Source organism: Leptopilina boulardi, unplaced genomic scaffold (genome assembly GCF_019393585.1).
Source record: "Leptopilina boulardi isolate dan_hultmark-lab unplaced genomic scaffold, ZJU_Lbou_2.1 LbouV2_202, whole genome shotgun sequence".
Taxonomy (NCBI): Eukaryota; Metazoa; Arthropoda; class Insecta; order Hymenoptera; family Figitidae; genus Leptopilina; species Leptopilina boulardi.
Window position 1 is genome coordinate 528,437 of NW_026137755.1, and position 17,854 is coordinate 546,290.

Here is a 17,854-nt window from a genome sequence, read left to right on the forward strand (position 1 = left end):
TTATGAGCAAAAAACGATTTTTCTCAATTTTTTAATTGTCAATAACTTTGAATAGAATAAAGGTGGAATGTTCACTAATACGTAAAAAGATGCGTCTTGAAAAAGTCTATAAACTGAAAAAAAATATCTATAGGTATCATTAAATTTTTTTGAGGTTAGGAGCATAAAACGATTTTTCTGGATTTTTCAATTGTCTATAACTCTAAGTAGAATAAAGTTGATGTGTTCGCCAATACGTCAAAAGATGCGTCTTGAAAACTTCTACAAACAGAAAAAAATACCTACAGGTATCATAAATTTTTTTTTAGGTTATGAACAAAAAAAACAAAAAATTCAATTAATGAATTAAAAAAAGTGTTTTCCTTTGTAGTAAATCTTCAATCCAGATTGAAAATATAAAAAATTTAAATTACATAATTCTTCTATAAAAAAAAAAATATATCACAGATTGTAAAGTGATAAAAAAAAAAAAAAAAAAAAATTGCGAAATCCGTTGGAGTATCAAGTAAGACGACCAAAAGCGTCGGGTCGTCCGGTAACGCGCGTACCGCGTGTTGCAACCCTTCCACATCCACGGCAACCACCCGACGCGCTTATGGCTCTCTCATCCCTCTATTTGCCCCATTCTACTCTTAAACCCCCTGTACCCCCTCCACACCCACGTTTCTTCAGTAACCCTCGAGGACAAAACTTGCTCTAAGAAGCCTTTAAGAACGTTAAGGTTTTGCTGATGGTGGGGTATAAAAGTATTCGCATGCGCATTTCAAGGAAAAATTCTGACCCGCCCTCGGGAACCGCCTTCGTCACGTTTTCAACCCCCGTGTCATCACCCGCGACACCCCCGAAGACGCCACTAAGATCAGCGGCCTTTTTCAAGAATAGCCCCGGTAACATGTGCTAACCTTCTACGATTAATACCTTCAATTTTCTTTTTTCATTTTTTTATTTCCACCACAAAAAGAAAAACAGCCCTTTTTTCAAAAAAAAAGAAAAAGAAAAAAAAACAATGTGGTACCCATTCGGGTTAATTAAATTCAAGTGAATAAGTGTATTAGTGAAAAATACTTATGGTAAGTGAATAATTGAAATTTTTTTTTTTAATTTTTAATAAAAAAAATTAAATATATATATACATGTATATATTAAATTATATTTTGAATTATTAAATAAATTTTTTAAATTAAATTTTAATTAATAAAAAATCATTTAAAATAAAATAAGAGACGATTAAAAAAAACTTCTTTCACAAATAGGTAACAGATCTGATTTTTCTATTATAACAAAAAAAGAAAATAAATAAAAAATCATTAAAAAATAATAAAATAAATAAAAACAAAAAAAATTCTGTTACAAATAAGTAGGTAACGGAACTAATTAGGAAAATTAAAAATTAAATAAAAAAAATTGTAGGTAACAGAAATAAAAAAAATTTCTGTAACAAATATGTAGGTAACAGGGCTAATTGTCCTATTATAATAAATAAAAAAAAATAAAATCTAAGTAAAAAAATGAAAAAAAAAATTGTAACAGGACTAATTGTAACAAAAAAAAAATCGTATTACAGAAGGTAACAGGTTACAAAAAAAATGTAACAGAATATTAATTACTATTCTAAATATCGCAAAATAAAATATTATAAGATCAAAATTTCCATTTATATATTGAAAATTTATTATTATTATTTTGATTATGTATATCATAATTACATTTAGATATTTAGAATGTATGTTATAGACAGTGTGAGATACACTCGATATGGCTGACGAACTAATCCAACAGTCTAATTGGTCGCCAGCATGTAATTGTCCAGTTTCGATAATTGGACCAATTAATTCGAACGGAAAAGTACGTCAATAATCGACTGCCCATTTGCTCATCGATGTAAAGCGCCGGTGGGTGTCATGTGGAAAAATGGAACAATGAAAAACGCTCATTTCTTTTCAACAAAAATTTCCACCAAAAAAGAAATCATTTTTTTGATTTTTATTTTAATTATATTGTATCATTTATCAGTAATCAATAATTTAAATTTTGATTATCAATTTTGATAATGCGAATTATTATTACTAATTCAATTCCTGATATTTAATACACAAATGAAAAAATAATAAAATATAAAATTTTTTTATTAAATCTCAGTTAAAATTTATAAAAAAAATTAATTTTTATTTTTGCTATCAAATTACAGTTATTTTTTAACTAATTCAAATTTATTTATTATTCTTCAATTTTATTAGCACATTTTTTTATACAAAATAAATTAAAAGTAATAAAGAAATAATTAAAATAAAAAAATAAAATAAATAAATTACGTATATATCCAAAAAAATTCAAAAATGTTTTTAATTATATAACACTTGCATTTTTCTCATAACTGAAACACATTGTCGAATGCATTGATTAAAGCTTTTTTCCGAAAAAAAAAACCCGTTCACGAGTGAAATTCAATTATTCTAAAAAGTGGAAAAATATCATTGAGTTGGTATAATTGGATTTTGACATAATCGAACACTCTTTTTTTGGAAAAATTCTTTTGAAAATTATTTTGTCCAAAAAGGGGATAGAGAATTAAATAATGACATGGGAGTGGTCCTTGTGACATTTTATGTTTTACACGTGTAAAAGCGTTTGTTTCAAATGGATGCCCCCCCCACGCCCTTTTTTTTCACCTATCCAGTTTTTTTTCGCTCTCTTTTATTTTTTTATTGAATCATTCGTGTCAGATAAGATGAGAGAATCAAAAAAAAAAAAATATATATATATACAAGACTAAACAACACAAAGAGGGGGATATCACAAGTACAGAGATATAGAAAAAAAAGAGACAATCAAAATGCATCCGTATAATATAGCGAAAGGGCAGTATTTAGGGTTACATGGTTGAAGAATGAGAGGGGGGGGGAGAGGGGTTCTCCATTGTCAGTTCCATAAGGGCGTAGGATTAAAAAGGGGCTTTTAGTTTCCGGCTGCTGCTATACTGCTTCCAACTGCGAATATATTCCTCATGATCGATAGTCTCGTGCCAACTCTCAAAAGAATAACTCGTCGGTTTTTTTTTATTTCTTTTCATTATTATGTATTAATTATATAAATGAACTTTTTTTTGCAAAATTGTGATTTTTAAAAATGAAACTTAATGATAAAGGAGAAAAAAAAATTGTAGATCTTCATTAAAGCACTTTATTAATAAAAATTAAATTGAAAACAATTTTTTTTTTGTGCAAGTGGTTCTTCTTTTTTTTTCCCCCGTGAAGCTAGAAGTTGTAAAAAGGAAAATGGAATGGAATATTGAAAAACTCGACGATTGTAAGGGTACAAGTATTTATGGTTTTTTTTACATTTTTTTTTTTTTTTAAGGATCTTTACGACTTGCTATAACTTTTTTGTCATATATATAAATGAATGAGTGTAACGTTTTGCTGGATTTGAAAGACGATAACCCGCAAACTGGCTTCCATGTCCACGATAACTACCCTCGGTTACATTCAACGTTTACTCGTCGCCTCTTTTCTCTTTCCACTTCTCACCCCCGATTTTATATATATATATACAACTATAAGCTCACGACCCCTATTCCTTTGCGTTAAACGCATCTACACCAAAAAGGGTCTTGCCGTCGTCTTTGTTTTCCCTTCTTACCAGTGTCGTTTTGCTGCTGCTCGCGAACTGGTCCAAGAATTGAATAAAAACAAAAAAAGATACCAAAAAAAAAAAACCGATTTTTTTAAACTCACGGTATTGAAATTATTTTTTTTTTTTACAAATTTTTCTATTTTATTTACAAATTCCCACCGTATTATTTGTGGTTTTTTTTCATGGGACGCAAATTTAAGAAAAAATTTATAGGTTATGTTTATGATAGTTTGGAAACATAACCTATAATTTAATCTTTTAACTAAAAACTACTATCAATGACATTATAACTATAAATAAAATTAATTCTTATAAAAATAATTATAAAAATAATTTTAAACTTAGAATTGATTTTTTTTAAATTAAAACTATCATAACCATAAACGAGAATTTAATCTTTTAATCAAGGTAAAACTATAATAAACATAAACTACTCCCTCTTAATTTAGAATTAGTTGAGAATAATTAATTTGATAGTAAAAAAAAATTGATTCAAATAGTAATGTTTCTACTAATTTTTTTAGTTTATAAAAATTAATTACTTTTTTATTTTAAAATAACTAATGGTAATTGATGTAATTAGTCAAATTTAACTAATTTTTCAACGAAAAATCTACTTTTTTCTACTAATTAATTTTTTACTAATAATTAGTTTAGTTTATTTTTTTCATACAAATTATTAATTATTAATATTAATTACAAAAAAAAGATTTTATTCCTTTCATGATAATTATTTAAAAAAACACAATTATTTAAATTATATTATTGTATTTAAATAAATAAATTTAAATATATTTTTTCAATAAAATAATTTTAATAAAAATTACATAAATTGAAAATAATAAAAAAATACTTTTTTTCTGTGCAGAAAAAAAAGAAGAAGATGACAACGTGAAAGATGACGAAATCTAAATCCAAAATCCTGATAGTTGAAAGTGCAACAGTGAAAAAAACAGTGTATCAGTGAATAAGAGGAAAAAGGTGGAGGTGGTGAAGGTGGCGGGAGAAAGGAGAGATTTTTCTCCCCACCGCTTGGAAAAACTGCCCCCACCAAACGTGACAGCGTCGAAGTTGGTTTTTAGGTGAAGGGAGGTGAGGCGGCGGGAGGGGGTTGGGGGCAGGGGTCTCGGTGGCTGGGGGCGGCGGCCTCAAAAATACACCGCAACCACACCGCGCGGCTCCACCGCAGAAGCCGCCACCTTCCACCGCCGAACCGAAACGAGACCGCGCGAGTTAAACACCCTTTTCGAGGTGTTCCAGGTGATCTCTTCGCACAGAAGAACTATAATCATCAACTTTTCCGTATAACAACTTCATCAAAAAAAAAAATCATATCAATTTTCTTTTTTCAAAAATTTTATCAAAATTTTCCTCCAGTGAACAAAATAATTAAGTGAAATTTTTCTTTTTTTTAAATCAAGAATCGTGAGTGATTTTTTTTTTTTCAAAGAAAAGAGATAGAAAAAAAAAACTAGTGTCGTTTCTTGGGGTAGGAAAAAAATTCGGAGGGTTCTCTCGTTATTCACTGACGACGACGACGACGATTTCAATAAAAGGAATTTTCTCCGCGACTTGGCACGAGATACGAGAATTTGCAAACTTCGTATTTGGATCTCCGCGGGATAATGAAATAAGGATCAAAGAATATAGCCCCCCTTTTCACTTGAATCGTATCGCAGAGAGAAAACAAATCTAATTTCAAACGGAAATCTATTGGTTGTATTTCTGTGGTTGTGTGTCCCCCCCCAAGAATTTTTTTTTCCCCCTCTCTTTTTCTCAAAAAAAAATTCCAAATATTTCTTCTAAATAATAAATAATTAAATAATAATGAAGTAAATTTCGAGAAATTTTAAAGATTATGTGTGTGATAGAAAAAAGAAAAAAAAAGTGTTTGATGATTTAGAACCGATGACGAATCCATCGCGTGATGCACGTCCCGAGGATCAACCTCTGGGTCTAGACTATACTGATCCAAGATCTAATCATCATCATCATCATCATCAACATCAACATGTACAACAGATGAATAATGTGAATCATCTGAGTGGTCCTAGAATACGAAGAACGCGTGGTTCTTCGAGACGAAGAATGCATTTGGCTGGTGAAGTTCCTCCGCAGAGTTCAACTGGTGGTGGTAATCATATATCCGACTATGTACTCACTGCTGATCTTCTTGCTGAACGTACATTGGATGGATTGCTTGCTGAACATCCTGGGGAACTTGTCAGAACTGGTCAGTACGACTAATTACCAAAAAAAAAAAATTTGTGAAGTAGAATAAAAAAAAAAAAATAAACATAAAGAATCAGTAAAATAATTTTAATTAATTTTGATAAGGAGCTGATTTTTTGCCATGGAATTAGTTAAATTTCACTAATTTTTTGTAAACAAAGTTGTTTTTACTGTTAATTAGTCAAATTTTACTAATTTAGTTGCAAAAAAAAAAAATTGTGAAGTAGAATAACTAAGAAAATACATATATAAAGAACATTTTACAATATTAAAATAATTTTAACTGATTTTGGGAAGGAATTAGTTAAATTTTACTAATTTGTTAGTTAACAAAGTAGTTTTTACTACTAATTAGTTGAATTTTACTTAATTAGTAGCAAAAAAAAATTGAGAAGTAGAATAACTAAGAATATAAATTTGAATTAGTAAAATAATTTGAACTAATTTTGATAAGAAACTGATTTATTTCTTTGGAATTACTAAAATTTTACTAATTTGTAAGTAAACAAACATTGTTTAATTAATTATTAAACTATTAATTAGGTCAATTTTACTAATTCAGTTGCAAAAAAAAATTGTGAAGTAGAATAACTAAGAAAATATACATAAAGAATATTTTACATTAGTAAAATAATTTTAACTAATTTTGGTAAGGAATTAGTTAAATTTTACTAAATGGTTAGTTAACAAAGTAGTTTTTACTATTAATTAGTTGAATTTTACTAATTTAGTTGCAAAAAAAAAATTGAGAACTAGAATAACTGAGAAAATAAATATAAAGAATTAGTAAAATAATTTGAACTGATTTTGATAAGGAACTGATTTATTGCTTTGGAATCAGTAAAATTCTACTAATTTGCTAGTAAACAAACATTGTTTAATTAATTATTAAACTATTAATTAGGTCAATTTTACTAATTCAGTTGCAAAAAAAATTGAGAAGTAGAATAACTAAGAAATTAAATTTGAATTAGTAAAATAATTTGTACTGATTTTCATAAGGAACTGATTTATTGCTTTGGAATTAGTAAAATTCTACTAATTTGCCAGTAATCAAAATTATTTTTACTATTGTAATTAGTTAAATTTTACTAATTCAGTTGCAAAAAAATATTTTGAAGTAGAATAACTAAGAAAATATACATAAAGAACATTTTACATTATTAAAATAATTTTAACTAATTTTGGTAAGGAATTAGTTAAATTTTACTAAATTCTTAATTAACAAAGCAGTTTTTACTATTAATTAGTTGAATTTTACTAATTTAGTTGCAAAAAAAATTGAAAAGTACAATAACTAAGAAAATAAATATAAATTTGAATTAGTAAAATAATTTTGAACTGATTTTGGTAAGGAACTGATTTATTGCTTTGGAATTAGTAAAATTTTACTAATTTGCTAGTAAACAAACTAAACAACTATTAATTAGTTTAATTTTACTAATTCAGTTGCAAAATAAAAATTGTGTAGTAGAATAACAAAAAAAATTTACATAAAGAATTAGTAAACTAATTTTAATTAATTTTGATAAGGAACTGATTTTTTGCCTTGGAATTAGTTAAATTTTACTAATTTGCCAGTAATCAAAATTATTTTTACTATTATAATTAGTTAAATTTTACTAATTCAGTTGCAAAAAAAATTGTGAAGTAGAATAACTGGGAAAATAAATATAAATTTAAATTAGTAAAATAATTTTAACCAATTTTGGAAGAATAACAATTGTTTACTATTATTTAGTTAAATTTTACAAATTTAAAAGCAAACAATCGAAATTAGTTGAATTTTTTACTAATTCGAATTGAAAGAATAGGCATTTATTTTATTTTTATTTATTTATTTAATAAGATGATTTTTTACTATTAGGTAGTTAAATTTGACTAATTAGTTGGGTAAAAATTATTTTTGCTATTAGTAAGTTAAATTTAACTAATTCAATAGCAAAAAGTCCGACACTGAATCAAAATTAGTTGTTAAATTTTTTTACTAATTCCTCTGAAAATAATAAGTATAAATATTTTTTTTATTTTAGAATTTAATAATAATAATTAATGTTTTTTATATTAATAGGTTTCCTTTTAGTACTCTCTAAATCTGAATTAGTAAAAATGTTTTGAATTAGTGACTCACTTTTTGCTCCTGAATTGGTAAAATTTTACTAATTATTAGTAACTTTTACTAATTATTAGTAACTTTCACTAACAATTAGTAAAATCTTAGTAATTCTAAAGCAAAAAATGAGTCACTAATTTAAATTAGTAAACATTTTTACTAATTTAGATTTAAAGAGTACGATTAAAAATTAAAAAATTATTTTTCGTACCAAAAATCTTATTATTAGCTCAAAAAAAAAATGTTTTCTTCTCGTGGATTTAAAATATAATAAATTTTTGAAACAAACAAGTCATGTTAGAAAATTTGCAAAAAAATTAGCTAAACTATTGTAATTTTTATTTCTCTAGCAATAATATTAGATTATTTTTTTGTTTACCTGAAAAAAAAATCAAAATATATTATATATTTATTAAGATATTGAAATAGTTTAAAATAATTTTCTTGGCAAAAAGGTTGTCCCCATCTTGTTTGCACTGTGTTGCCGTCGCATTGGAGATCAAACAAGACACTTCCGGTTGCATTTAAGGTCGTCGCACTTGGTGAAGTTGGTGATGGAACATTGGTTACAGTGCGTGCTGGTAACGACGAGAACTGTTGTGCAGAATTACGCAACTCAACTGCCCTTATGAAGAACCAAGTTGCAAAGTTCAATGACCTCAGGTTCGTCGGACGAAGTGGAAGAGGTAACAATTCAAAAAATTTTTTATCCTGTACTCAAAAAATTATTTTTGGTACAAAAAAAAAAAAAATTTCTTTTAAAACAATCAAATTTTGTTGGAATCAACTATATTGGTTTCAAATTTTTTGTTAAACTAAGTTAATTTTTTTTATTAATAACCAAAAAAAATGGTATTAATACCAAAAAAATTGGTTAAAAAAAACCAATGTAAAAGAGAATTTTGAATATTTTTAAATTGGAACAAGGAGAAATTTTGTTATTGAATCTGTTTTTTCTTTTTTTTTTTTGTTTATTTCAAGAGCCATTTTCTCGTAGACGTTATCACGGCATCTTAAATCATTCAGACGTCGGTACATTAAGGTAGGCGCCCTAGTTGATGGCCTCGTTTCTTCATCGGGATCGTGAGTCAAGCCCTTATTCGTTCTCATTTTTAATTCACTCGGCAAATACCCATTGCTCGATCTCTTTTTTTTCTCTCTCTCTTTCTCTTTCTCATTTTTTGCGCCCCTCTTATTCTCGTTAGATTTGCGTAGGCGGACACTGGGATTTTTAATTCCTGGTCCCTTGATCGTCAATAATTCAGGATTTCTTTACTTGCCCTGCGAAGAGAGAAATAAGCGGTACTGAGAGAGAAAAAGAGAGAGAAAAAAAGAAACTAGGGTCCGAGGGCTTCTAAATAATGCCTCCTAATAATCACAGCCATTACAGACGGTTAATGCCTATATATATTTCCCCTCTCCGATGGTTTTTGCTTGAGGTTCAAGAAAAGAAGAACTCTTAAAGTTGAAGGAAAATAAAGAAAAAGTTTTTCTTTTCGTGCATAAGAGGACGAGAGAGATGCGAGTAACGAGGCGTTTTTTTTTTTTTAATTCTTTTAATTCGACCAAGTTGCATCACCCTTATCCTTATCTTCACTATCGAAAAAATACCCTTGAGCTGAATATCGAGTTCTTGTTTCCCCTTCCCTTTTTCTTCTTCTTTAGTCGAGAATGGGGCATCAGAAGTCACGGGCGTCCCAGTAGTTAACGATGGGGGTAGTCGACTTGTTTATGGCAAATTGGAAAAGGAAATTGCGAGGTTTGCGATCGTTCTCCTTCCATTTCTCTTTGTTAACTTTAATGTTTCTTTGTTAGTCTCATCTCATTTTTATTTCTTTACTTAGTTTGCATGTATTACAATATTCCCATACATGCTGTGACAAAATATTTTTTTTTCCCCATTCCATAATAATCTGTATTTAAAAAATAATTAGATAATAGATATTTCGAGTAAATTTCACAAAAAAAAATTCTTTTTTTGGAAATTTTGAAAAAAAATATAATAGGAAATTTTTGAAATAAAAAGAATTTCACACTACAAAGATAAATTCTAATTGGATATTTCATGAAAGGAATTGGAATCTTTAAGATGAAAATTAGACTAGTAAAAAAAGTTAAGTAGAAAAAAAAATCACTTAGACGAGAATTTCATTTTACAGAAAGTCAGTGTGGAGAAAGGATGAAAGGATGTAGTGTGTCTGGCACTGTATTTTTGCATCTACTTAGCCAGATTAAAGGGATTTATCATGTTCTTTTTTTTTCCTGTTGAATAAAAACAAAACAATCATCCGCTAAATTGTATTTTAATTCCTCTTAGTTTCTTTCTATCTCACAATATCAATGTACCTTTGAAAATAAAAAAACAGAAATTTGCAAAAATGTCTCTTCTATATCTAAGACATGTCTCTAACGACCTTCTTTTTTTCCACCTAAAAAAAAACAAATTTTGAAAAAGAAATAACTGAATCAGTACTATACGGATTCGGGAAAAAATATATAAAAATTTGTTACCGTAGATCATGAAATATATATATATATATTTGAAACTTTGCATAACGGTCAAATTTTGTGAATAATCCCGAACAACTTTTAAGCGAAAGAGAGCCGGATGAGGGTGATATCGAAGGTAGATATATAGTGGATGGTTTTTGGTAGATGGATTGATGGGAGGGTGGGATGGAAACGGTAGAGAGTGGTTGGCTGTAAGCGGCTTTGGTTTCCATGGCAGTAAGCCCTCATTACTGCATTACGAGCAGCCTCTAACTACCACTCGTACGCAACGATCTGCTTCTAGATTGTCAAGAAGAACATATATTAGAAGAGAGAGAGAGAGAGAGAGATACTTGTTTCGATTGCCGATTATTTTTGTATGTGTACATTTTTAATACCTCAATTCCAATATTACAAAAATTGTAATAAAACGTAGGAATTTTTGACAATTTTTTTTTTCAGTATTTTTGTTTTTATATTTATTATCTATTTTGAAAATTTATAAAAACAGTCATATTAAATAAGTAAGGATTACCGGAAAATTTATGAAAATTTTTCCATAAAGGGTGGTAAACTTCTGGAAATTTATATCAATAATTGAGAATTTATGAAAACTTTCCCTAACCGGTTATTCCGGAAGTTTGTTCCCAATTTTCACGAGTCGGTATCAAAACTACACAAGAATTTTCATAAAAAAGTTATATTTTACAAAACATAAAAATTGTTATTTTTTACATTATATTTTTTTAATGTTGTTTTTATTTTTTGTAAATTTTAACTTTTTTGTAAATGAAAAAAATTTTTTTTTAATTTGTTATTTTGTACATTGAATTTTTTTTTTGTTTTTTCTTAACGTTATTTTTTACATAATTTTTTTAGTTATTTTTTACATAATTTTTTTTGTTTTTTTTTACATATAGAAAAAAAAATTTTCGTTATTTTTTGGGGGCGGTTTGAGGTGCCCACAAACTAAATGCATACATTGAAACTGTATATAAGCTGCATTTACAAGTACAAATGAATTTTAACATTAATTCGTATGCAGTTTAAAGTTTGGGTCAGTTGGGGTAAATGGGGACAAAATCCCTATTTTTCACAAGTTACGTAAAGTAATATACTTAAGGAAATTTTTTTCTTATACCTTTCTTAGAAACTATACTGTCCCCATTTACCCCAAATTTAAAAATTTTTTTTAAATCTTACGGTAAATGGGGACAGTCAGTTTTATGCGTTTAAAGCTTATCTAAATTTTTTCTGCTGCATAAAATTAATCCTGGGAATGTAAATAATAACTTAAAAAATAAATCCGCAAATATTACCTTTTAAAGAAAGAAACTTACGTAATTTGTGAAAATAGGGATTTTGTCCCCATTTACCCCAACTGACCCAAACTTTAAACTGCATACGAATTAATGTTAAAATTCATTTTTACTTGTAAATGCAGCTTATATACAGTTTCAATGTATGCATTTAGTTTGTGGGCACCTCAAACCGCCCCCAAAAAATAACGAAAATTTTTTTTTCTATATGTAAAAAAAAACAAAAAAAATTATGTAAAAAATAACTAAAAAAATTATGTAAAAAATAACGTTAAGAAAAAACAAAAAAAAAATTCAATGTACAAAATAACAAATTAAAAAAAAATTTTTTTCATTTACAAAAAAGTTAAAATTTACAAAAAATAAAAACAACATTAAAAAAATATAATGTAAAAAATAACAATTTTTATGTTTTGTAAAATATAACTTTTTTATGAAAATTCTTGTGTAGTTTTGATACCGACTCTTTTCACCAATGCCAGGTAGAATATAATCCATATATATATATTTACGGATAAATAAGTAAATAAATATTTTATTAAATTATTTATTTAACATCGAGAAATTTTTTGTTTTTTAATTAATTTTTGAGTAATTATTTATAATATTTAGATAAGTGAATATAAATAAAATATTATTGAGGAACAGAGAAAAATTAAATTAACCGAAGCAAATAAATTACTGCTTGCTGAAACATGACCATCTACTTCTAAAATTGAAAAATATTATTATAAAATATCTAATATAGAAAAGATTATAAAAATTTTTATTAAAATTAAAATAAATATAGCTTTCTAATAATTTAAATAAACAATTTATTTTTATTTACCCTTAGAATATGCCTCTCCAATTGCAATTAAGTAAAAAAGTAAAAGAATTGTCACAAAAATTGATGAATAGACATTCATGTTTAATTTGTAAATTTCAAATTTTTAATAGAATATTACAACGAAAAATAAACAATTTTCCTCTTTTATATACTCGGAACTTTAATAGCCTTATATTTGAAATATTTTTTGTTATCACAAATTCGTCATTGTTTGTTGGATATAACTGCAAATAAATAGGCCATTTAATCGACAACTTTGTCAATTACAGTCATTATCTATGATAAAGAAGGAATAATAAACAGGTAATTGATAAGGTCTTATGAAACTGGAAACTATTTTTAACAGAAGTAAAAAATAGGTAATATATTATATTATATTATATTATATTATATATTATATATATAATATTATATATTATATTATATTATATTATATTATATTATATTATCGCCAATCGTAAATTCAAATATAACTATATTATGTAAATTATATACCTACAATGTTTAAAAAAGTTTTTTATTCTTCACAAACGATTAATAACTTGTTTTTTATTTTTTTTATCATAGATAAAAAAAACTGTTAATAAATCAAAGATATGATGAAAATGTTACAATGTTTAAGGCTATACTTAAAGTTTGCGGAGTATATATATATATATAAAGAAAAAAAAGCGGATCTTTTTTAAAAAATTTTTCTGAAATTTTTTTTCGATAATTTATTTATATAAATCAAAAATGAAAATTTATTCATCACTACTTGTAACAACACTTTTGGTTATTTTCTGGGTTGCAATTGGCGAGGCTTGTGGTAAATAATTAAAAACAGAATTGTTATTTGTTTTTTTTTTAAACTATTTTAATTATAAGAAGATTTTTTTCATCTCATTAAATTACAAATATTATTTTTCTATTTTAGAACGAAAGAAAAGAGAAATGAGTCCCCAAATTTTGAAACAGTAAAAACATTAAAAATGAAGAATGGCATTTTTACCATAATATTCTTTAAGATTATATATATAGGAAACATTTGTGATTGTCTAAGTGTTATGGATAAATGAAAAAAAATGTAATTACAAAATTTCACTTATATAAAAGTTAAAATAAAATTATTATAAACCGATATAAACTTTGTTTGGAAGGAGAAAAAGTTTCTTTTTTTTTAAATTTGACTAATACGTTTGCCCTAAAAAGGTTAATTTTACTTGGTCAGTGGTTCGAATGACAGGCATTAAGTAGTAGAAACCACGATTAAGTCAGACAATTTTAAGTCTTTGAAATTGTAACCACACCTGTTGCTCCCATTAGTATTTTTTTCCAAATTTTCAAATAAGAAAAAAATAAATATTTTCTCAAAATAAATTTTTTCTTTTCAAAACACACAAAAATTTGACTTGCAAAAATTTTTTTTTTTTTATAAACATAATTTTTCTTCATACAATTGACTTATTTTTAACTGCAACAAAAAATGAATAATTAATTACTAATATTGAAAATAAAATTTTTTTTCTAAATAATTATGTCTGGAGAATTATAATTTTATTCGAAAGGGGGGAAGGGGGAGGAGAAAAAAAAATTGATATAAGTGAGTGACAGAACTGAGTTTTAACTGGCTCTCGGCCTTGAAACATGAGCCAAAAGTTGTTCGTCTTGTTTTCAGTGGAAAATAGTTGAGACGTCAAGGATAAGAGTGAGCGTGTAAAACAGAGAGAAAAAGAGTGAAAGAGAGAGAGAGAGAGAGAAAAGAGAGAGAGAGAGAGAGAAAGCATTGGGTGGGAACACTGGAAAGAGGAATATTATCACCCCGTTGCAGGGGCGTATATCACTCGTCACCCCTTTCGCTCCTGACAGGGATTAGCGTTAACCTCCGACGCTAGGAATCACGGACGTATGGAGCAGGCCAGTTTTCATGTGAGTGTTAGTGCCACTGAAAACGAGGGATGAAAAGAGGGTTTGGGGGGGTGGAGGAGGGAGGTAGCGTAAAACGGCAAACGTATCACATAAATACCGGAGTTACCTGTGTTTTATGACGCTTCCAATGCCAGGGGAGAAAACTACGGAAAGAGCTGCGCGAATCCGAGAGGAATACACAGCTATTGATATCGACAGGTCAGATCCTGACCGATGCCCCCATACAATCCTTGATCCACTCGGTTCGTTCTTTCTTTTTTCTTTTCTTTTTTTACCTCCCCTCCACCACCCCTTTTCTAATTCATTTTCCAATTTTTTTATGATCATAAATTTTTCACTATGATTCCCATTTTTTTTTCAAAAATTCATTAAATCATTGTTTTTATGGATGAAAATCAAATTATATTGCAGAAGTTTTTGATACTTTTTTTTTTAGGTAGATAAAGTGAATATTTAGTTTTTTAATTTTGAGAATCATTATTAGTGGATTAAACTAATTTGGATTTGACATGATGAATAAATTAGTAAATCAGTAGTATAAGTAAATATTTAGTCGGATTTTGTGAATTTTTTTATTTTTTCAGTAGTACAAGTCAATGTGTTGTTCAACTTTTCAATTTTTTTTGGTAATTTTATAAGTAGTGCAAGTAAATAATAGCTTACTGAATTTTTTGTCATTTTATTAGTGGATTAAATTGGTTATAGTCAGACATAATGACTAAATTAGAAAATCAGTAGTAAAGATAAATATTTAGTCAGATTTTTTTACATTTATGCAATTTTTTCAGTAGTACAAGTCAATATATAATTATATAATTTAACTTTTCATTTTTTAGTAATTCTATAAGTAGTACAAGTAAATATTTATTCAGCCTTCTGAATTTTTGGCAATTTTATTAGTGGATTAAATCGGTTATAGTCAGACATAATGACTAAATAAAAACATCAGTAGTAAAAATAAATATTTAGTCAGACTTACTACATTTATGCAATTTTTTCAGTAGTACAAGTCAATATATAATTATATAATTTAACTTTTCATTTTTTTCAGTAATTCTACGAGTAGTACAAGTAAACATTTTATCAGGCTTTTGAATTTTTTGTAACTTTATTAGTGGATTAAATCGGTTATAGTCAGACATAATGACTAAATTAGAAAATCAGTAGTAAAAGTAAATCTTTAATCAGACGGAATATTATGAAATTCTTGTAATTTTTGTATTAGTATTAGAATTCAGTTTCAGTTAGTCACAGTATTTTAAATTTTTTTTTATAAATATAGTACCAGTACTAATAGAAAAAATTTAAACCAAAAATAATTTTTTCTATCAATAGTACAAGTCTGACAAAATGATTAAAAGTAACGTTAATAAAATATTAGTAGTAACAGTAAATTTTAGTCAGACAGAAATTTTTATTCTCACTCTTTCAGTAGTATAAGTCAGGTTTCGTCAGACAAAAAATTGATTTTAATAGAATTTTTTTTCCACAGCACAAATATTATTTAATTATTTAATTATAATATTTGTTTTTGAAGAAAAATTTTGATGAAAGTTTGCCAACTTGTCGATGTTAGTGAAATAATTCTCTCTCTCTCTCTCTCTCTCTCTCTCTTTCTCTCTTTGCTCCTTTAACGAAATTGATTTTGCAGCTTCCAACTTTGCCGGAGCTTATTAATCTCGTTTTTCATTTCGTCGATAGACAGATTGGATGCTTTCGCCAGACACTTCCGGTTCGGTGAAGATTAAGCCGCCTTTATCCTGGCAGTTCTCCAACCGCGCGTCCTTCCGCGACTTTTCTCCTATGTCTTTTCAATCTCTTCTCTCTCTCTCTCTCTCCTTCTTTTTCTCTATATACGATTCAAGTACAACTTTTTGAGCTCGTGTGGAAATGATTTAATAAGTCGTAAAAGGCCTCGGTGTCTACTATTTGAGAAGGGTAGACATATCCCTTTTTTTTCACTTACACCATCCTTGAATATTCACAAAACTTTTGGTTTTTGGTTCAAACAAAATTTATTTATTCATTTTTTTTAATTATAAAATTAAAAAAATCTTCCTTAAATATTTTTATTATTTTATTATTTCTTCAATATTAAAAAAAAAGTAAAATATCTTTAATCTTTTTTCTAAAAAGAATTTTCTCTTTTAAATAAATATTGTAATTTATTTTTCCTTTAATTCATTTTTTTTGTCTCGTAACGTTTATTGAAACGTTATATATTTGCCTTCGAAAACGATCAAATCCAAAGGTAGAGACAGTGCTGCAATTTGATATATATATATATCCATGAACATGGAACGTTGCTTGCAATCTTTTTTTCCAATTAAAAATTAAAAAATCTCCCCTAAGTGAGGAATAAGGGTTGGTGGTGGAGAGGGGTTTAGAAAAAGGCAGATAGAACTCTGAATCGGATGACTGAACTGTCCCGAGCTTTTCTACCGATTAAACATTATTTTTACCTCGTTGAAATCCATTCTTTTTTACATATGTTAATTCCGCTTCTCTCGTTACAGCAAAAAAAAAAAAAAAAATTTAAAAAAAACAACGTTTCGTTATACTGAAAACAAAAAAAAAAGTGTGCGCTAACTTCGTTAAAATCCTTTTATTCCTCAATTTATGTCCAAAGATATATGTATATATATAAACACACATTTAATCCCCGATCAAGATTTTTATCACATTTTGTTCTCAAATTTTTTGTTAAAGAAAAATTGTTGTCTGACTAAAATTTACCTTTACCACTTGGATTGAAATAACAGTAATTTAAATTGATGTGTCTGACTCAAAATTTACCTCTACTACTGATAATAAAGTAACAATTTTAATAGTTTTGTCTTAATATACTACTAATTTTATTTTTTTTTAATAATCAGCCTTTTGAATATTTGGTAACTTTATGAGTAGTACAAGTAAATATTTAATCAGCCTACTGAATTTTTGGTAATATGAATTAAATCGGTTATAGTTAGACATAATGACTAAAATACAAAATCAGTGGTAAAAGTAAATCTTTAGTCAGACGCGTTAGTATGAAATTCTTGTAATTTTTTATATTAGTAGTAGAATTCAGTTTTAGTCAGACATTGTATTTTTAATTTTTTATAAATATAGCACAAGTACTAATAGCAAAAATTTTAAACCAAAAATGATTTTTTTTATCAGTAGTACAAATCTGACAAAATGATTTAAAGTAGCGTTAATAAAATATTAGTAGTAAATGTAAATTTTATTCAGACAGAAATTATTACAGTCTCAGTATTGGTAGTAAAATTAAAACTGTAAAATTATTCTATTAGTAGTAAAAGAAAGTTTTAGTCATACATAATA

At 27.0% G+C, this 17,854-nt stretch overlaps 1 protein-coding gene and 1 long non-coding RNA gene across 3 annotated transcripts in view; one reads left to right on the plus strand and one right to left on the minus strand.

Annotated features, from left to right (window-relative positions):
• Window positions 1-828: 828 nt before the first annotated feature.
• LOC127278244 (uncharacterized) overlaps window positions 829-17,854 on the plus strand; it is a 32,736-nt gene continuing 15,710 nt past the window's right edge. The window contains exons 1-3 of one of the 2 annotated variants that reach the window (XM_051299849.1): window positions 829-1,070; window positions 4,502-5,866; window positions 8,434-8,664. In XM_051299849.1, coding sequence (XP_051155806.1) covers window positions 5,542-5,866; window positions 8,434-8,664 — 556 coding nt within the window. In that variant the 5' untranslated portion in view covers window positions 829-1,070; window positions 4,502-5,541. Of the gene's footprint in view, window positions 1,071-3,075; window positions 3,307-4,501; window positions 5,867-8,433; window positions 8,665-17,854 lie in introns of those variants that run through there. The other variant, XM_051299850.1, reaches the window with a different exon arrangement.
• Window positions 12,321-12,807, minus strand: LOC127278248 (uncharacterized). The gene is made up of 2 exons (XR_007842467.1): window positions 12,617-12,807; window positions 12,321-12,496 (listed from the first exon to the last, which is right to left on the minus strand). It is a non-coding gene; the product is annotated as an uncharacterized LOC127278248 (long non-coding RNA).